This window comes from Notolepis coatsorum (assembly GCF_963971535.1).
Source record: "Notolepis coatsorum genome assembly, chromosome: 14".
NCBI lineage: Eukaryota > Metazoa > Chordata > Actinopteri > Aulopiformes > Paralepididae > Notolepis > Notolepis coatsorum.
This window is the reverse complement of record NC_140178.1, coordinates 28,783,250-28,805,496: the sequence shown is the minus strand read 5'-3', so window position 1 is coordinate 28,805,496 and position 22,247 is coordinate 28,783,250. Positions and strand designations below refer to the sequence as shown.

At 47.9% G+C, this 22,247-nt stretch overlaps 1 protein-coding gene across 1 annotated transcript in view; it reads left to right on the top strand.

The window, feature by feature from the left end:
• cyth4a (cytohesin 4a) overlaps positions 1-22,247 on the top strand; it is a gene marked incomplete at its 5' end in the record, with an annotated part of 34,522 nt that overhangs the window by 9,928 nt on the left and 2,347 nt on the right. The window contains 7 exons of the mRNA XM_084328497.1: positions 15,235-15,353; positions 17,458-17,538; positions 18,500-18,612; positions 20,202-20,350; positions 20,899-21,010; positions 21,123-21,199; positions 22,059-22,130. Coding sequence (XP_084184623.1) covers positions 15,235-15,353; positions 17,458-17,538; positions 18,500-18,612; positions 20,202-20,350; positions 20,899-21,010; positions 21,123-21,199; positions 22,059-22,130 — 723 coding nt within the window. The remainder of the gene's footprint in view (positions 1-15,234; positions 15,354-17,457; positions 17,539-18,499; positions 18,613-20,201; positions 20,351-20,898; positions 21,011-21,122; positions 21,200-22,058; positions 22,131-22,247) is intronic.

The window sequence follows — 22,247 nt, the reverse complement described above, 5'->3', positions numbered from 1 at the left end:
GAACAGCTTCTACGTAGACAACTGTCTACAAAGCCTTTCAACCCAGGAAGAAGCCGAGGCTCTCCTGATTAAACTCCGCGCCTCATTGATCAAAGGCGGCTTTGATCTCAGGCAGTGGGCCAGCAGCGATCCGCAAGTACTGCGCAGCCTCTCCTCCGAGGACAAGGCAGCCAGCAGCGAGACCTGGATGGCTACAATCCCGGGAGAAGCCCAGGAGATGACCCTGGGATTGGTGTGGCGATTCAAAACAGATTCGCTTCACTACAGACACAAGCCCCTGACTACGGAGCAGGGAAGGCCGGCGGCGGCGCCGACCACCAGACGGAGTGTGTACACAACACTCGCCCGACAATATGACCCGCTAGGATGTATTCTACCGTACACCACCAGGGCAAAAATGATTGTACGAGCATTGTGGGACAAGGACCAGGGCTGGGACGACCCCATTCCCGCACACCTTGCATCCACCTGGAGAGAGTGGGAGATGGAGCTCCACTCACTCCCAGGCGTTAATATGCGCCGAAGCTACTTCCCACCCACGGTGAGGCCAGAGACATGTAAAATGGACTTACACGTCTTCAGTGACGCCTCAGAGGTCGCATACGGATCAGTAGCCTACTTGCGGGCCCAAGACCAGGGGGGAGAGATCTACACAGCATTTGTCCTCGCCCGCTCGAGAATAGCCCCACGCAAGCAACAATCTATCCCACGTCTAGAGCTCTGCGCAGCCCTAGCCGGAGCGCACCTAGCCACGCTCATCCAACGTGAGCTCACCATACCGGTGTCTAGAACAATCCTGTGGTCAGATTCCACGACGGTACTCGCCTGGATCAAATCGGACTCATGCAAGTACAAAGTCTTCGTGGGAGTCAGAGTCACCGAGATTCAAGACTTAACCGAAGAGTTAACCGGAGAAACAGCGTGGCGCTACGTTGATACAAAACAGAACCCAGCTGACGTCATCACCCGGGGGATGCCCCTGGATGACCTCACCCGTCGCAATGTCTACAGTGACGGCCCCGCATTCCTAAGACTCCCGGAAGGACAGTGGCCCATGCCTATCCCGAGGGAAGCAAGTCCAGAGGAGGTGGAAATTAAGAAGTCTGTGTTCTGTGGATTGAGCACCGTAGCCTCCACCGACCCTAACATAAACGATTGCACGTCCATAGAGAGTGCACAACAAAGAACATTCCTGCGGTACCACCCGGAGTGCAAGTCCCCCGCTGATATGTCAGCAGCTAACTACGAGGAAGCAGAATTGCTTCTACTGCAGCGAGCCCAGAGAGACTCGTTCCCCGATGAATTGGCCTGTCTACAGGGAGGAAAGCCCGTCCCATCCGACAGCAGATTAATTCACCTGGCCCCCGAGAGCGACGCTCATACCCTCATCAGAGTGGGTGGTCGCCTACGCAGTTACCCCCAACACACTCCTGATGGGGCGGCTAGATCCCACATTACCCCAGACAATGTACCGGCCTGAAGAAGCGAACGGCCGACGAATGTGGAGGTACAGCCAAGTATTAGCCGACAAGTTTTGGAACAGTTTCCTACTGCACTACCTACCGTCTCTACAGACCCGCCAGAAGTGGGTAAAGGAGAGAGACAATTTGACAGAAGGAACAGTCGTCATGATTATTGATCAATCACTGCCCAGAGCTGTGTGGCTGGCCGGCCGCGTAAGCAAAGTGATCACCGGTGCCGACGGCAAGGTCCGAGCAGCTGAAGTGCTCGTCCAGGGTCGCACTTACACCCGTCCCGTGGCAAGGCTCATAGAACTGCCTCGACTCCCAGACACAATCGATGATGACCATGACCCTACAACCCTATGACTTTGTGAAGTTGACTGACCCCTACAGCAAACCCTTATGTGTAAATAGACAACGCGATTAATCTGTCTCCGTTTAACTGATTAGGTCTGGGACCTATTCAGGGGGTGGCTGTTGTGAAGGGCCAGATTAAACCGAATATATATATTTATTTAAACTAAAAGGAGAAAACCTTCAAAGGAAAGAAGGGACCGCACACTCCACAGGACTCGTTTTTGCTTATTTATTGTTTGCACAACGCGTTTCGCTGTCGCTTCCTCAGGTCCAACCAGATGTGCACGAGTCCTATCTAGTTTAATATATATTTATTTATATATATATATTTAATTGTATTTGTATATTCTCTAATATTCCCTGATATCCCTTGTATATTCCTTGTACAATATGCATTGAATATCCATTCTAGCCTACTGAACATCCCATAATAGTCTCCATTCTACTATTGGTCGAGACCTTGGTGCCAGGCTGCCATACCCCTCAGACCCAGTTCAAACGTACCGCTCGACATGTACGAACAAGTCCTAGTTCCGCGTAGGAATTTGGCTACCGCACCACTAATGGGACTATTTGTTCATAGTGCGTATATATACTGCGCTACTAAAGTAGGACTTTCTTTTCAGTCCAGTTTCTTACCCTCCAATAGAGTCACAGACGTAAAGCCTCCCCGCGACGCCACGTGTGGGAGTAAGGCCAAGTTCGCCTACCATCGGTATTGAGACATCGTGTATATTAATATTTGAATAGTCATATTTGGCACTATATCGTCGAGTTGGACGTAGTCTATTAAGCTAATAATAGTCTGTTAATATATAGTGCTTCGTGCGGTGAGAATACTACCGTAGTCAGTACCCCATCGTTTCGGGCAGAGAACTGGCTGCTTACCCAGGGTGGTTGACCCTATGTGAAGCTGCACCCGAGGAGCCCCAGAGCCGACGAGCGAGTGGACCTGTATACCGGATTATTCTACCGACGACAGCCCGCCTTCCCAGGCACGGATTATGCTTTGGATACTTTGATTATTCTATGGATAAAGACCCCCGACACTACCGTGTGTTGGAACCCCCCCCCCTGGAGAGGACGCAAGGTGAGGAGACGCTCTGCAAGACGAGGTCTCTCCACATCTCTCCCCCGTGGACCGGAGAGAGCCGGCCCACAAAGAGTCCACCTGCTTTCATCTGTGGTCCAAGGATCGCCGGCGCATTGAACGGCACTACAGTGGGTTCACCTGGGATACCCTTGGCCGGACGAGGCAGCTGGATTCTACCCCCCCCCCCCTCCTACTCCTGTCGGCTTACAAGCGACCGGATTAACCCCCTCTAGTGTATCCAGCCTATAATCATTAAAGTATCATTGCTGTTATTCCTTAACTATTCCAGGTCGTATATTTACCACCTGCGCCTTCAGAGATTGGACATTATCTATTGATATACCGACGAATACTCCTTGCCATAAAAGTGCATACTATTTCAATTCATAAATGTAATTAAGTGATTAAGTGTTTATTCTACACACCATCGCTGTGTAGGAAATAAAGACCTGTTTCTAATTCGTACATTTGTGTTGGATCCGTTTCATCTACGTGAGAGTGTTCATGATAATATATTTATGCCGTGTACTGGGTGGCCGAATATTAAGTACAAAGGTAGTGGTAGTAAGTATCATATCTAGTAATACAGTCAGGGAATTGTACCCCTCAGTTACACCCAGGATAAAACTAGCAACTATTATACTACTCATGTATTATACTTAAGGCTGTCAAAGTTAACAATTATTTTAACGCCACCATTCTTTTTAACGCAAGATTAACGTTTACATTAATCTTACAGAGAGAGAGAGAGAGAGAGAGAGAGAGAGAGAGAGAGAGAGAGAGAGAGAGAGAGAGAGAGAGAGAGCGAGCGAGCTGGGAGAGTGTGTGTGTGTGTGTGTGTGTGTGAGAGAGAGAGAGAGAGAGAGAGAGAGAGAGAGGGGTGTGAGTCCTCAGCCCTTGTGTGGGTGAATGTAACAAGTTCCTAACGTTTTCTTTCCCCTATTATTTCATGCACACTTTATTCATTGCAAGCATGCCCACACCTTAGAGACAAGCATGCCCACACCTTAGAGACAAGCATGCCCACACCTTAGAGACAAGCATGCCCACACCTTAGAGACAAGCATGCCCACACCTTAGAGACAAGCATGCCCACACCTTAGAGACAAGCATGCCCACACCTTAGAGACAAGCATGCACACACCTTAGAGACGAGCATGCACACACCTTAGAGACAAGCATGCACACACCTTAGAGACGAGCATGCGCACACCTTAGAGACGAGCATGCCCACACCTTAGAGACGAGCATGCACACACCTTAGAGACGAGCATGCCCACACCTTAGAGACAAGCATGCCCACACCTTAGAGACAAGCATGCCCACACCTTAGAGACAAGCATGCACACACCTTAGAGACGAGCATGCACACACCTTAGAGACGAGCATGCCCACACCTTAGAGACGAGCATGCACACACCTTAGAGACGAGCATGCCCACACCTTAGAGACGAGCATGCCCACACCTTAGAGACAAGCATGCCCACACCTTAGAGACAAGCATGCCCACACCTTAGAGACAAGCATGCACACACCTTAGAGACGAGCATGCGCACACCTTAGAGACAAGCATGCACACACCTTAGAGACGAGCATGCCCACACCTTAGAGACGAGCATGCGCACACCTTAGAGACGAGCATGCACACACCTTAGAGACGAGCATGCACACACCTTAGAGACGAGCATGCGCACACCTTAGAGACGAGCATGCGCACACCTTAGAGACGAGCATGCCCACACCTTAGAGACGAGCATGCCCACACCTTAGAGACGAGCATGCACACACCTTAGAGACGAGCATGCCCACACCTTAGAGACGAGCATGCCCACACCTTAGAGACGAGCATGCGCACACCTTAGAGACGAGCATGCACACACCTTAGAGACGAGCATGCCCACACCTTAGAGACGAGCATGCGCACACCTTAGAGACGAGCATGCGCACACCTTAGAGACGAGCATGCACACACCTTAGAGACGAGCATGTACACACCTTAGAGACGAGCATGCGCACACCTTAGAGACGAGCATGCACACACCTTAGAGACGAGCATGCCCACACCTTAGAGACGAGCATGCGCACACCTTAGAGACGAGCATGCCCACACCTTAGAGACGAGCATGCACACACCTTAGAGACGAGCATGCGCACACCTTAGAGACGAGCATGCGCACACCTTAGAGACGAGCATGCACACACCTTAGAGACGAGCATGCACACACCTTAGAGACGAGCATGCACACACCTTAGAGACGAGCATGCACACACCTTAGAGACGAGCATGCACACACCTTAGAGACGAGCATGCACACACCTTAGAGACGAGCATGCGCACACCTTAGAGACGAGCATGCACAGTGTAACATAACACACAGAGGTGGGACCAAGTCATTGTTTTGCAAGCCATAAGTAAGTCTCAAGTCTTTTTTTTTTGTATCCACTTTTTCTCCTCTTTTTTCTATTTTTCTCCCATCCCAATTTAGCCGTGCCAATTCTCCCCTGCCGTCTTGAACGTTGCTCGCATATGCCCCCCACTGGCCGGTTGTAGGGAGGATAGAAGCCTTGCATCACATGTCCCCTCCGATACATGTGGAGACAGCCTGTCACATCTTTTCACCTGCCAGCGCGGACTCTCATTTGGCGAGGTGTAACGTGTGGGAGGCTCACACTACCCACACCATTTTCCTGTCTCTGCTGTGCAGGCGTCCCCCAACCGACCTGTAGGAGTCGCTGTCCACAACGTCCAGATTACCACCCATCGACTTCCACCTGCTAACTCTGCCAATTGAGTTAGTATGACGGCCGGCCGAAGCCGGAGGTAACGCCGACAGCCGGAGTCGAACCCGGTGTCTCTTGCGTTGGTGACGAGTGCAATGCCCTCAAGTCTTTACACTTAAAAGAACACGGCAACATTTTGGGAAATTAGCTCATCGTCTTCTCCAGAGAGAGACAATAAGATAGATACCAGTTTCCTCTCTGTGCGTTCAGTAGAAAGCTATCTGGCTGCACGTTAGCCTAGCTTAGCACAATGAATGGAAGCGGACAGTGACGGGTAGCCTAGGCATTGTCCAACTAACACCTCTCCCGAAGGCTACCCATCACTATCCGCTTTCATTCAGTGTGCTAAGCTAGGCTAACGTGCAGCCATATAGCTTTCTACTGAACGCACAGAGAGGAAACTGGTATCTAACTTCTTGTCTCTCTCTGGAGAAGACGGTAAGCTAATTTCCCAAAATGTTGGCGTGTTCCTTTAAGTCCAGAGTCAAGTCCCAAGTCAAGACAGGCAAGTCTCAAGCAAGTCACACGTCTGAAACGTCGAGTTTCGAGTCCTAAACAAGTCCTAATGTGCTTTTCAAAGTACAGTATATCAAAAAGCAGGGTAGCCGGACCAGCACTCACAGGTTCAATGTTTTTTAATGGCAGCCTGAATAAAAAGCAGACATGTTTCGGACAATGTCTGCTTTTTATTCAGGCTGCCATTAAAAAACATTGAACCTGTGAGTGCTGGTCCGGCTACCCTGCTTTTTGATATACTGAACTTTATGGGATTACAGCACCCAGTGTGAGAACTTGTGAGCGCGGTCTAACTTGACTATATAGCTTTTCAAAGTACGTAATGCCATTTCTAAATGTTAAAGCCAACAGAGTAATAGTTAGTAGTATATTAAATGTTAAAGTCAACAGAGTAATAGTAGTATATTAAATGTTAACAGAGTAATAGTTAGTAGTATATTAAATGTTAAAGTCAACAGAGTAAAAGTTAGTATTATATTATATGTCAAAGCCAACTTAGTTAGTAGTATATTATTATAATAGATGATTCTATACAGACACACAGTATAGAATCGTGCAACTTTATCCGCGGCTGATGGATTGGAGAGAGAGAGGGAGAGAGAGAGAGAGAGATCAGAGAGAGAGATAGAGAGAGAGAGGGAGATCAGAGAGAGAAAAAAAAGAGCGAGAGATCAGAGAGAGAGAAAGAGAAAGAGAGAGAGAGACAGAAAGATAGAGAGAGAGCCACATCCTGTTGCAAGTGAGTCAGAAACACAGAAACTCTGACTATAGAAACCACGTGACCTATACTTCTGTTCTCACCTCTCTGAACGCCTCTGAAGAAAAATTCTATAAATAAAACAAGCTTCTCACGCATATAGAGGACCATGCTGGCCTCAGGTCTGTGGAGATACACAACCGACGGTCGCCGTTAACCTGCTGTCGTGTGGCAGTGAAAGGGTTAACCCTCTGTGAGTTGTCGCAGTGAAAGGGTTAACCGTTTTGGTAGTACGGCAGTGAAAGGGTTATATGCCGTATTTGCTATCGCGTTCCGCTCTGAGCCTTATGAGATATACTATCTCCTATGATACCTAATGTATCTCCCACGAACAAAAAATACATGCACCACACCTGTATGGGGCTCCGCCCCCATGGTGGCACCGCCCATATAGCAGTGACTCTGGTCACCACACATCCTTCCTCTATTTTCGTCCCAGCGTACTTGGATGCGTGCACCGTACGATAACTAGTAGGATGAAAAGATCAGAGTCATAATGTTGGAAGCTTACCGGAGGTTGCTGGCCCCTGGCATCTTCGACGCATGTTTTTGGCGACACGACGGGCCTGTGTTGATGTTCCTCGTTTGATGACAGCACATCGAGGTTCAGCTGTACAAGACTGGCTGTCGGGCCAGCTTGTACTCAGGTAGGCCCTGTGTCTTCAGGCATGGGTATTAGTGTTAGTAATGCTGGTTTGTTTTGTTAACACAACCATGTTGTGTGTTGGCGCCGGGGGCAGGATGGTTTGGTGAACGTTCTCTGCAGGGAACGGTTTCCAAGCTGTCTTGGGCGTGCTGCTAAAACATCTAATGCTATGCTACATGCTATCGCTAATGCCGCATGCTATTACTATTGCTAATTGCTATGCTGTTTTAATGTCTCCGCCGTGAGATGTTGTCACTCTCCCTCCTCTTGCCCGGTTCATCAATGAAGGTCAGTCGGTAGCTGTTGTGGGTTTTTTTGCTGAGTTCTATTTACGTTTTTCGGGTAAATGGGTTGACAACAGGGTAGGCCGTGGCTAGGTTGCCTAGCCAGGTATTTTACCTTGTGTTCCGGCGGGGTTTGTTGAACGGTGTTCCCATCTGGGTTGGCGTCGGGTAGTGGGGCTATGGGTCCAGCCGACATGGTAAACATGTTGCGTGTCTGTGCACAGGCAATTGTTGTCTTGGGTCCCACATCGCCTGGCGCTAGGCTGCAGTAGTATAAGGGCAGGGCCGCCTGGGAGAAATGTGAGGCCCTGTGCGTTTTTAGACGCGAGGCCCCCCACCTCCTGGGGCGGCCCTGTGTAGAGGGCTATTGTTTCGTTTTGTCACTCTGCTATGAGAAGGTCTGTCTTGCTACAGTTTTCTCTCTTCTCAACCATTCATACTGACGGTCAATCGGTATACTGGGGGAGTAGTGCGGGGGGGGGGCTTTGTTTACCTTTTTTGGTAAATGGGCTAAACTAGGGCTGGTGTCCTGTTGTGAATATTTTGAATGAAGGCGGGACTGGTCCGTCTCCCCTTAACTTTGTGTGTATGGGTTTGCTCATTCTACAGTATTTTGTGGTTTAGCTCTTTTATTCATTTAACCCTTTCATGGTGCACACCACAGTGGAGGGTGCTGTTTGCAATCACCACTGTGGCTCCGTGTTAACATCAGTCCTTTGTTTTTGATATATTGAAACAATGCCCCGCCCGGCCGACACCATGGGTGGGTCGGCCTGGCGAGTGGCTGGTGGGCTGTTAAGGCTTGTACCGCCACGGTATGGAATTGGCAACGATTAGAACTGTGTTCGAATTGCTGTTTTTTTCTATTAGAAAAATGGTGTCTGGTGGAGGGGCCTTGAGGGCCAGCCGACGTCGACACATCGCGCGAGGTTGTTGACGTTATTAGCTTTGACCCAGCCGCAAGCTATAACCGCTCAGGGTTCCCCTCTCCGCAGGGGATTTTGGTCTTCTGCTGGAGCGCGGGCGGTATTGTCCTAGGCCCTACACCGCCTCACACCGCGCAGCCAGAAGAAGAGAGAGCACGGCCTCGTCAGCGGCGATGACGGGGCCCTCGACAGGCGGCCATGTTTTTCCCCCGCCAGAGGTATCCTGGGCGTCGATTCGACAGGTGTCCACAAGGCCGACAGCCTTGGCGGCCGAGGGATCGGCCATGTAGGATGGGTTTGGCTTGAACAAACAAGCCGTCACCGTCCTGCCGCGAGCAGCCCGCTCTCCGATCGCTCCCTTCCCCAACACCAGCGGAAGAAGTGGGCTCTGATTGTTTCCTTTGGCTGCGGGCCGCGTGCCTTCGTTGATGCGCGGGCGGCCCCCCTTTTCGCTTCTCATGGGGACAGGGGCTGACACCCAGTTTATGGCTGAGCCTGGGTCTGTCCGTGAGAATGTTGTGCTGTCAAGCGGCTCCCACACCTTGATCTGTGTTGGTTGAGCCTGGTGTTACGTCTGTCAACTTAAGTGTTGTCAGCAGGGGGGCTCGAAACCTTTTGAGGCACACAGTGCGGGCTTCCCCGGCCTCGCCTTCGCCAGGCCTGGTATCATGTTGGTGCCTCCCACTCCTGAAATATTGGCACGTGGTCGCAGCTCACATGATTTGGGGTGGTAGTAATATCACTGCAGGGCTACGGTGTGTAGGAACCCATGGGGGCCTTACACCTTGCATGTCCGGCTGCAGAACAACTCCTTCAGCATGTTCTGGAGGGGTGCTCAGTGGGGGGGCTTTTTTCATCGGAAGCCCCCCGTATCAGACCGGCCCTTTCTGTCGGGGTTCCCCCTTGGGTGCGATTGCCTCGTGGGTGGTGTCAGGGTCAGGTGTTCCGACACGGAACGCGCTCCTCGCACGGTTCCAGGTTTGGCTACGCACAGCGGGGGGACCGGGCCAACTATCTACAGTTCTTAGCGGACCTGCGCCACGTGATGGCGGGTGCGTTGGGAGTGTCGTCACATATGACTACGGCAGTATCATATGTCGAGGTGGATGGAGAGAACGCTGAGGCGGGGACTTGTGTTTACACAACCCCACCCGTTTTCAGGTTTGGTACAGACCCTATTGTCGGGGTCTCCAGCTGTGACAGCTCTGGTCAACGAGATCCAATCTCTGTGGACGAAGCAAGCCATCGTCGTGGCGTTCTCCTCCCGGTGTTCTCTGCCCGAGAAGTCGGGAGGGAGGGGTGTAAGACCCAGGCTGGACCTGTCCCATGGGAAGGTTCAGCATTTTTTGGATCGTCTCCTACCTGTTGAACACTGTCAGGTGGGGGTCTGGTTCTCCTCCATAGACCTGTAGGATGCGTATGCGCATCCCCGATCTTCCATCCTAGGGCTTACCTACGCTTCCTTTGCGGGGTTAGCGTATGAGTACCAGAGGCTGCCGTTCGGTTTTCTCTGGCTCCCCGCATCTTCACCAAGTGCGTGGAGGCCACACTGGGGCCTCTGCGTCGTCCGGGGTTACGGAGTGTTCTGCCCTGATAACGTTCTGGTCCTTCGCGGTCAAGGTGGATCGTCAGGTCTCGTACCAGGCAGGTCTCTACCAGCCTGGGGTTGCTGTAGACTGGATGTAGAGTATTCCTCTTCCCAGTCAACGGTTGGAGGGCTATGGGCATCCATCTCAGAGCGTGTTGTCAACACGCTCGGGAGGTTCCGTCCTAGGACGGTTACGGCGCTGTCTCACGTCGCGTTTTCACCGACGCCTCCCTCGCTGGTGATGCGTCGGGCCAACGCAGTAGGGGGCAGCTGGCAAACCATGCTGCCCGGTCTGCGCTACGTTCAATGTGTTGGTGTTGAAAGCGGTCCTTCTGGTCCACAAATGGTGTTGATCAGGACGGACGATACGACGTCAGTGTCGTGTATCGACAGACAGGGAGGAGTACGCTCCCCCTGTCTGCACCAGGTGGCGGGCGGCTGGCTATGGGCGTCCTCCATCTGCGCGGCCTGAGGGCTCCCCACATCCCCGGCAGGGAGAATGTGGGTGCAGGTGTACTGTCGCGGGGCGGCCCTCATCCTGACGGGTGAGGATTGTGTCTGGACATGGCCAGGCAGGTCTGGGACCGATGCCGTGCCGCCAGGGATTCTTCCCCATACATCTGTTAGGTCAGTTGTTGGGACGGGTACGTTGAGGGGCGCAGGTTCTTGATCCTGATGGTGTTACCATCTGGAATGCGCATGCTCCCTCCACTGTCGCGCTTACGCGGGCAGATGACGTATGTTCTAAGTGTGGTGTAAGGCGGGGGGCCGGGACTCAGTCTCCTGCCCCCTGGATGCTGTCCTTAGTTACCTCCAGTCTCTCCTTGATAGACTGTCGGCTTCGACGGTGAGGGTATATGCAGCAGCTGTATCCTCCTATCATGAGGGGTTTGAGGGGATGTCTTGTTCAGCCACCCTCTTGTGAAGCGTTTCCTGCTTTGCGCTCCGCTTACGCGGGCAGATGACGTATGTTCCAAGTGTGGTGTAAGGCGGGGGGCCGGGACTCAGTCTCCTGCCCCCTGGATGCTGTCCTTAGTTACCTCCAGTCTCTCCTTGATAGACTGTCGGTTTCGACGGTGAGGGTATATGCAGCAGCTATATCCTCCTATCATGAGGGGTTTGAGGGGATGTCTTGTTCAGCCACCCTCTTGTGAAGCGTTTCCTGCTTGGCGCTCGACGCGTTAAGCCGGTGCAACGCTCCTTGGCTCCGACTTGGGATCTTCAATTGGTCCTCGGTCGGTTGTCCTTGGCCCCGTTTGAGCCGCTCGAGCAGGCGCCGTTGGGACAGCTGTCCTTCAAGACCGCGTTCCTTCTGGCTGTCACTTCCGCTAAACGCGTAGGTGAGCTCTGTGCTCTCTCGGTACGTCCAGAGTGCCTGTCTTTTCGGACCGATTGCGGTGTCACTCTGCGACCTAATCCTGCTTTCGTGCCTAAGAATATCCGGAGTTCCTTCCGCTCCCGGGATATTGTGGTTCAGGCGTTTCGTCCTCCTCCTCACACTAGTGAGTTAGATGCGGGCCTTCACCTGTCATGTCCAGTCCGTGCTTGGGGATTTACCTCAGCCGTACTCAGGATTTCAGGGTTACCGACCAGCTTTTTGTCTGTTACGGTGGGGCTCGTGCTGGTAAGGCACTGTCGGAGCAGCGCCTGTCCCGTTGGTTGTGCGAGGGTGTTACCCTCTGCTACACGTTGGCTGGGCAGGATCCCCCTGGGGGCGTCAGGGCGCACTCCACTCGTGGGGTGGCTGCCTCTGCCGCTCTCCTGGGTGGGGCCTCGGTGGAGGCCATCTGTGCTGCAGCTTCATGGTCCTCCCCGGGCTCCTTTGTAAGGTTTTTCCTCATGGACATGACCGGGGGTTCTGTCTCCCAGGCGGTTCTGGGGTCTGTGGCCTTTCCTGCTTCCCGTCCTTTGGTCGGGTAGCAGGAGTGTATGGGTATGGGCCACAGTGTGTTGAGTCACACGTGGTTCCGCCTGTACGGTGTGTTCAAGGGGTTCTAGTTTCCCTCTTGTTCGCATTCAGGTGGAGTTGACTGCGCCCCCCCTTCATTAGGGAGGATGGGGTGACAGGGCTCCCCGCACCCCTTGATGTGGGCTTACGGGTCCTCAGGGGGTACATTTGTCGGGCTTCGCGTCCGCTCTTCCCCATATCTCATAAGGCTCAGAGCGGAACGCGATAGCAAATACGGCATATAACGGTAGGTTATGTAGATAACCTAGTTATATTAGTATTGGCTGAGCGTTCCGCTCTGCGCGGCCCTGAGTTCCCTCTTGAGGAATCTTTTCCTGGGACGGGTTTTTTGGCGAGGAAGGATGTGTGGTGACCAGAGTCACTGCTATATGGGCGGTGCCACCATGGGGGCGGAGCCCCATACAGGTGTGGTGCATGTATTTTTTGTTCGTGGGAGATACATTAGGTATCATAGGAGATAGTATATCTCATAAGGCTCAGAGCGGAACGCTCAGCCAATACTAATATAACTAGGTTATCTACATAACCTACCGTTAATGGTTACTTTAACTAGAACCGATGTGATTAGACAACAGGTGCTACTTATTAAAAGATACAGGTTCTCGGTTACCAGTGGGTGGTACGGTATCGTGTGTTTTTTACCTTTACCTTTATGATTGATATATACAGTAGAGGTGAAAGGCTATTCGTTTGACTTCACTCATCCTCTTTCTATTTGAGTTGGTCAGAATTATTACCTGTGTGTGTGTCTGTCTGTGTCTGTGTGTTTGTCTACGACATATCTTGAGATATCTTGAAAATATTGTCACCTAGTAACATGTTGTCACCTAGTAACATATTGTCACCTAGTAACATATTGTCACCTAGTAACATGTTGTCACCTAGTAACATGTTGTCACCTATACATATTGTCACCTAGTAACATGTTGTCACCTATACATATTGTCACCTAGTAACATGTTGTCACCTAGTAACATCACCTAGTAACATATTGTCACCTAGTAACATGTTGTCACCTAGTAACATGTTGTCACCTAGTAACATATTGTCACCTAGTAACATGTTGTCACCTAGTAACATATTGTCACCTAGTAACATGTTGTCACCTAGTAACATGTTGTCACCTAGTAACATATTGTCACCTAGTAACATGTTGTCACCTAGTAACATATTGTCACCTAGTAACATGTTGTCACCTAGTAACATGTTGTCACCTAGTAACATGTTGTCTGTTGTCACCTAGTAACATGTTGTCACCTAGTAACATGTTGTCACCTAGTAACATGCTGTCACCTACTGTAGTAACATGTTGTCACCTAGTAACATGTTGTCACCTAGTAACATGTTGTCACCTAGTAACATGTTGTCACCTTATGTTGTCTGTTGTCACCTAGTAACATGTTGTCCCCTAGTAACATATTGTCACCTAGGGCTAGATCATAGGCGTCGGGTATATAAGGCCAGGGGAGGCAATGCCGACCCAAACGAGCAGCCCCAGTCTGCGCATTATTATAGGCAGCCTAGGCTACGATGTGTGTGGGCTGCTGCAGCCCGGTGGTGACAATACGCAAGGGTCGGCCAACCAAGGTGTCAATGGGTAGGTGTGGTGGCCGTTAACATTCCAGACTGCAGGCAGTAACCAATCACGCCGCATCATCAAACTAACCGATGCCAGTCTGGTCTTCAAAACCCTCCATGGTCTAGCCCCACCCCCACTTTCCGATTTTTCACCTCCAGGTTCGCGTGTATTCTTTTACCAACAAACTTGCAGTTCCGCGTTCGGGTTCAGAACTGTTGTACCGGGTGACTTGGCTGTTCCATTAAGGACAAGTACATTTAGAAAATCAGCCCTCTCCGTGAGAGCTGCCAAGACCTGGAACTCCATTCCAAGTTACATGCCGCCTGGGCATAACACGGATCACCTGAGGCCGAGGGCATGATGAGACTGAGTCAGAGTTAATCAAACCGTGGAAACTTTTTAGAGCTACTATGTACATTGTTTTCAAAGCATGATGAGATCCAAATTACGGAAAACATTTCCTTCATTGCCGTCGGCACCGCAACTTGTGAACAGCCTTTCTCAATGAGGCACGCGCATCCGAAACTGGCTAAGAAGAACAACAATATGCGCCAGGAGAGACGGTCAACTCTGAGTCCGCTTCACATTGAACGTGATCTCACAGACAAACTTAAAGCAGAAAAGATCATTGATGCGCGAAACGTCGCATTATTTTTTGTTGCATTAAGGTATGACAATGGTTAATCATATTGAATGCCTTCATTTGAACAATTAATTTGCACTATATGAAATGAGTGGGGCTCGCTGTAGTAGCCTAGTAGGCGTGGGTGTGTGTATTGTATCAAATCAGAACCTGGACAGCATCGTTTGCATGCAAGCAAAAAAGAAAAAGGGAACATTTTGCGCAGTCCGCACGAGTCACATCACATCTATAGCCTACCCTAATGTCCAGCTCACCCGCCGCCTAGGGGCTAGATCCACAAAGAATGGATTGCACGGTGCTAGTTGCACCCTACTTACAATCCATTATGCATTTTAAATGGGGGACCCTGGTGTAAACAAGAGAAAAGTCTTTCTCTGGTCTGCATCCCCTTAACAATTGTGTGTATTGAGCCTTACTGTATTCTACCCATTCTACAATCTGTTAATAAAAGTTTCAATCAATCAAATTAGATTTTTGTTTTAGATTCCATCTCTCACAGTTGAAGTGTACCTATGATACAAATTACATACCTCTACATGCTTTGTAAGTGGGCAAACCTGCAAAATTGGCAGTGTATCAAATACTTGTTCTCCCCATACAGTATTTAATTCACCATTCCCATTTTGAAACAGGGTATCCATTACCTGGTCGAAAATGACCTTCTGGAGTGGAGCGCGGACACACTGGCAGAGTTCCTGTATAAAGAGGAGGGACTGCACAAGACGGCTATAGGGAACTTCCTGGGAGAGAGGTACAGTATAGGAGAATGACACGTTAATGGACCAATGAGGATGGTAAACATGTCAATACGGCTCGACTCTGAACTTTCATTCAAATACCATATTAATTATATTGTGAAGAAAATGAACCTCAGCATTGGAGTTCTTTACCAATAATAATAATAATAATAATAATAATAATAATAATAATAATAATAATAATAATAATAATAATAATAATAATAATAATAATAATAATAATAATAATAATAATAATAATAATAATAATAATACAATAATTGCAGCTCAAGCTTCCCAGCAGTAAAAAAGACACAAGAGCACAAAATTGGCAGATCAAGAGCAATGCATAAAGTGAAGACATAAAATAAGCATAAAATGAGCATACAATTTTGATAGCAGCAAAATACACAAAGTCAAGGTAAGACATAGAACATTAAATCACATCGTTTTTCAAATTAGAATCTAACATCTTAATAGGCCTCTTTGTTTACAGTTTGATTATCACTGACACACATACAATAATAGACTATAATAATTATAATAGACTATGCAGATGTGTCCTTTTGCTGTCCTTTTGCTGTCCTTTCACAATTCATCATTGTGCAATGTATGAAACTCTTAATTGGTCCTTTCCCATCATGAGAAGACAGCGACATTGGCTCCAGTTTATTTTCAAACGTATACATTTTGATTACTTTCACTATTTTTAAACTGTGTGGGGGACCCAGGCCTGGAACTGCGCCCTGAGAGAGGGAACTGCGCCCTGAGAGGGAAGTTCGAAGGGTCAAAGACGGTATCAAACAGGAAGGAAGACTGTCAGGTTTTAAACTGTGGACGTCAAACGGGGAAGAAAGTGGGTAAAACGGTTTAAAACTGTTAAACAGTCATTCACAACTATTTTATTGCACTGCGCTATTGCATAATTTGACTCTGTCTATTCTATTCTACTAACTATTTTATTGCACTGCACTATTGCACTATTTATTACGCCATAGAATAAAATCATAAGCAGGTGGCCTATTGGGATGTTGGATCCTAATGTGAAAAACTATGTGATTTGTATATGTCTGCACTTTTGTGTCTTTTTTGCTGCTGTGAAGCATATTATTATTATTTAAAACAGTATACAGAGCCCTTCTCTTCTATGTATCAATTGAGACACGCTATACAGCTCTTTTCTCTGTTCCTGCAGTCTCTTTATGTTTAAAGCTCCCTCTGGTTGGAATAATCTACCTGTAAATATTCCATCCATATCATCTTTCCCCTGTCTTCTTATTATAGGATCAGTTACATGTCCATAATAACACTTGTATAATTACGTGTTATAACTTTATTACTTAATGCTATCACTGCCATTAATCCTTTTCTATAATCTATGAATGAATGGTCCATTTCCATGCTCTGCTTGGAGTGTGATTTCCTGATTTTGTATGTCTTATTATTTTATATATATATTTCTTTTGTCACACTTCATATAATTTAATTGTCATTTTAGTTTTGTCTAATTGTGCTCATATTGTATCATTGCCATTGAGGATCCCCTTGAAAATGAGATGGTACATCTCAAGGGGTTATTCCTAACAGAAAATGTCCAATAACATAATAATCATGTTATTGATCATTACAAGGATAGCTGCAACTGCTATCATTATGACCTTGACACACCCCCTTTCCGTATTGCCAAGCCAAACTGGGAAACACAGGGTTCAAGGCCATGAAGAGTAGACAACTCACAGCTCTTTTTGTAATGCTCCTGCAATCATTTCATTAGAAAATATATTGACACCATTTCGATCCCAATCAGGATCTTCGTCAGATGAAGTTGCCAGAACCTATTATTCATGACTTGATGAATGAATGAATGAATGAATGAATGAATGAATGAATGAATGAATGAATGAATGAATGAATGAATGAATGAATGAATGAATGAATGAATGATAATAATCTCAAGCCTCTTCTTTCCTTGGTCATCCAATCACAACTGTCGCTTTCCTTGGACGGCGACAGCTGTGGTTGGAGGATAAATAAAAGAGGGCGGTGCTTGAGATAGATCAATTAAGAAATGGAGACCTCTCCTCCGGTGACTGACAGGAGCTCTCTTTGTGCACGCAGGGAAGAGATGCACCTTCAGACCCTGAAGGCCTTCGTAGACCTGCATGAGTTCTCTGACCTGAACCTGGTGCAGGCGCTGAGGTTGGTTCTACACTAACATTGTGCCCAGAGCAGCACAGTGGTTTCTCAGCCTCTATTGTGTCAAGGAAACCCCAAACGGATACACATCAGTACTCCAACTCTCTCAGGGACCCCCATCGGAGAAGATGTTGCTCGTGTTAGATATGATTGAGTCGAGAATTCTTTAGCTGTCCATACTGTAGCTGAGGCGGTAAAATGGGCCTGGTCTACAAGATACACGACTACACCACTAAGATACCCATGTACATGTCGAAATACTTCCCAAAGGTCAGTGAATTCCACGACCAGAACATCAGAGGGAGTTCCACAAATCATGTTCAACCCAGATTCGGCTCAAACAAGGGACTAAACACGTTTCGCAATTATGCCACAACAATGTGGAACGCCCTACCCACAGCCGTAAAATAATGTGAATCCCTACCCTCCTTCAAAACCGCTCTCAAAGACCACCTACGGCGGGTGGCTGCAATTAGAAACTGGCCCCGGTAAATGTCTAAACCCCCCCCCCCCCCCCCCCCCCAACCCCCTCCAATGTACAGTTTCTTCCCCTTTGAATGTATATATTTTTTATTTTAAGATCTCTTTCTCTTAAACAGTACTGTATATTGTGTACAGTATATGTCTTGTATGTCATAAATGTCTTGATCATCAATCAATCAATCAATCAACAGTGGAGAAAACGAAAACCATGATCCGAAGAGTCAGTCTTGTAAAACTCTCTTGCATCTAGCGAACAAAGTACTGAAATGTAGTTATTCCCGTTTTATGGGGACCCCCTGGACCTCCCTCGAGGAACTCTACGTTGAGAACTGCTGCCCTAAGGAAGAAAGTCAGAATGTAGTGTCACACAAAATGTATACTTCAGTTTTACGACTCGCCTCTCAGTCTCTCTGTGAAGCTGTGAACTCCCCGCGGGATGACGTGCGTGACCATGTCTTTCCGCGTCGCTCTCGTTCCGCAGGCAGTTCCTGTGGAGCTTCCGTCTTCCCGGGGAGGCCCAGAAGATTGACAGGATGATGGAGGCCTTCGCCACACGCTACTGTGACTGCAACCCGGGGGTCTTCCAGTCCACAGGTACAACAAGCCCTCTCCGGCATGCCTTACGTAAAGTACAACACTGCCATTATGTCGTTTTTCCTTGTCTTTTAGTCTATATCAATTAAAGGTTTCAGACTATGGATCGAATTTTAGGGGATAGCTAGTGAAGAGGCTGCCAGACTATAGATATTAGGAAAGTGCTCCACAATCCTAATGTGATAGTTTAAAGGTAGAATCTGTAATGCCGTCAAACAGCGACCTCTGGGCAAAAGAGCCCTGCTTGCTTGGTATTGCACTTTGTTTAGATTTTTTGTTTTGATCTGACGTGTGGGTTGGAGTTTACTAACTTATTATACTGTTATCCCCACTCAACTCCAAGCCACACATCAGACCAAAACAAATACAAATAAACACATTTCTTGGATCTGCTGAGGATGTGGGGAGAATTGTGTATTCTATTACAAATTAAACAACATTTTTATCGTCTATCATCTGCTATCTGCTAGATGCTATAGAATAATGTTCAGCCACTAGATGTTGCACTAGAGCACCATCATGTCATCAGGTGCATTCCACATGGGGGAATATGAAGTAGAGAGGGGATATGCATGCAACATGTAAACAACAACATTCATTTTGGACCTGCAACAAAAAAAAATAAAAAATGAAGAATTGGGGGGAGAAAAGCAATCATTTTTATTGCACACATTTCTAAAAAAAATGTATTACTAAAAAGATGACTCTACATAGAATTGGTATCTATAGCACCTTTAATGGATGATAAGTGAGTGATCTATCTATCTATCTATCTATCTATCTATCTATCTATCTATCTATCTATCTATCTATCTATCTATCTATCTATCTATCTATCTATCTATCTATCTATCTATCTATCTATCTATCTATCTATCTATCTATCTATCTATCTATCTATCTATCTATCTATCTATCTATCTATCTATCTATCTATCTATCTATCTATCTATATATCTATCTATATATCTATCTATCTAAAACTGTGCATCTTGGGAAGAAGGAAGAAAAAACGCAGCTTATTATTATTACCGAGGCGCACAGCATTGGATCAATGGATCAATGCCACGTCAATACTCGCCTCCGCTGATCTGGAGGGCTCGCAGTCCACACACAGACACACACACGCGCGCGCACACACAGGCTCGCAGCCACACACACATTTCCACTGCCCAATAGACGAGCGCCCTTTTCGACCACGTGACATTGTTCAGATAGTTCGATGCGCCTGACAGATTGCTATGTGAACGCAGGCGAACCAAATGAAGAATGCAACAATGTTGCAACTTCACCACCAGAACCGCACCGAGTCCACCAAAACTATATGTAGTACATACATGAGTTTGACTATGGCCACCAGTGATGTCATCAGGGACATTCTGTTGTGTTAATTACAGCTCAATTAAAGTGCCCCTTTAATGTAAACTGCTACTTTTTTACTTTTACTTGTGTCTCATTTAAAATGTCTCATTTATCTGTGTATTTCTACTTTAACTCTGTACTTCTTCCACCACTGGCACCCATGTGTGTGTGTGTGTGGTGTGTGTGTGTGTGTGTGTGTGGGTGTGTGTTGCTGGTGTGTATCACAGACACCTGCTACATCCTGGCTTTTTCCACCATCATGCTGAACACCAGTCTCCACAACCCAAACGTCAAGGACAAGCCGAACCTGGAACGCTTTGTCACCATGAACCGCGGCATCGACAGCGGTGGAGATCTGCCCGGCGAGCTGCTCATGGTGAGGGATCCCTGTAAAGCCGCTATCTGCTCCGTGAGCGCACGGCGTCGCGACTTCAGATTCAGATTAAGATCAACTTGAATCGCCATTTATGTTTACAAAAACACATAGGAACGTGATACGGCATTGACAAGTACAGTGCGTAAACTTTTTTCACAGGTACAATTTGTGCAAAAACAGGACAAAACAGTGATACGACAAGACGAGACAATAAAGTGCAATGGCTAATCTGTTGGCAGTGCAAAATAAAGTTTAGATTCCGACCCTAGCAGCTCCCCATAGGGGGGGGAGGGGGGGTGGAGCAGGGGGACACCTGACTCGTTAACTAGGCGAGGTGCTGAGGGGAAGACACTGAGTCTGTGGCGGGTTTTCAGGGCCTTGGGCAGCCGTAGCCGCCTACCGTGGGGAAGCATGGTGAAGAGGTCGTGACCCGGGCGGGCGGAGTCTGCGATGATCCTCCTAGCCCTCCTCAAGGCCTTGGTGGTATGTAGGGACTTACAGGATTACGTGAGGATGTTGACTGTTTATACGTCTCTTTTTTCCTCTAGAAACTGTACGAGAGTATTCAGAATGAGCCGTTCAAAATCCCAGAGGATGATGGGAATGACCTCACGCACACGTTTTTTAAGCCAGACAGAGAAGGCTGGCTCCTCAAGATGGGTGAGACCAGAATTGTAACATGTTTGTTTATCGCCTTGTTCCCGTTCTAATTGGATTTCACGCCTAGAGACTTTTTATATTGTGAGTTTGATCTCAGTTTTCCTCTCTCCAGGCGGCAAGGTTAAAACCTGGAAAAGAAGGTGGTTTATTTTGACAGACAGCTGCCTGTACTACTTCAAGTACACCACAGTAAGTACAGTAACGAGCGTGTCATTCTGTTTGGGAGCTTAAAGGTGCTATAGATAACATTCAGCCACTAGATGTCGCATTAGAGCACCAGCATATCATTTATCCAATCAGGTGCTTTCCACGTCAGGAAATGGGAAGTAGAGAGGGGATACGTGCACGCAACATGTAAACAACAACATTCATTATGGACCCGCAAAAATCTTTCAAACTATAAGTTAATTGGGGCGGCTAAGTGGCGCAGTGGGCAAGGCGCTCACCACTAATGCAGGAGATGCTGGGTCCGAGCCCAGCTCTCGGAATTGCTACCGAGCTTGGCTGGTCATTCATACTAACACAATTGGCAGTGTTAGGGGTGGAAAGCTGGTGGGTAGGGATCGGACGTTGTGGACAGCGACTCCTACAGGTCGGTTGGTGCGCCTGCGCAGCAGAATCAGGAAGCAACGGGGGCGGCGTGTCCCTCCCACGCAGACCCTCGCCGCTGAGAGATTGCGCTGTGCAGGTGAAAAGATGCGACGGCTGCCTCGTCCACATTGCAGCCGGCCAGTGGGAGGCATGGCCGGCTGCCATATATATTTTTTTTTTATCTACTTTTTCTCCCATTTTCTATTTTTCTCCCATCCCAAAATATATATAAGTTAATTAATCGATAATGTTTTTTGGGGAAAAGCAATACTTTCATTCCGCACCTTTATAAAAGCTCTTCGGATATGTTCTTTTATTTATTTTAAATGATTACTCTACATGAAGATTTGATCTATAGCACCTTTAAGTAAATAATGATTATAAAAACATTAAGGACACGACAAAGCGTTCTTTTGTAACCCGAAGCTCTCTCTCTTTTCTTACAATCTCTCGTCAGGATAAAGACCCCATAGGGATAGTGCCTCTAGAGAACCTGTGTGTCAGGGAGACGCCAGAACCCGGCAAACAGGTACATTTACACTTCACGCGCATTTAGCTGACGCTTTTATCCAAAGCCACGTGCCAATTGTTAAAGTAGAGTGACATTTCCAACAGTCTCATCGGTCGTATGGTTTACGTGGAAGTG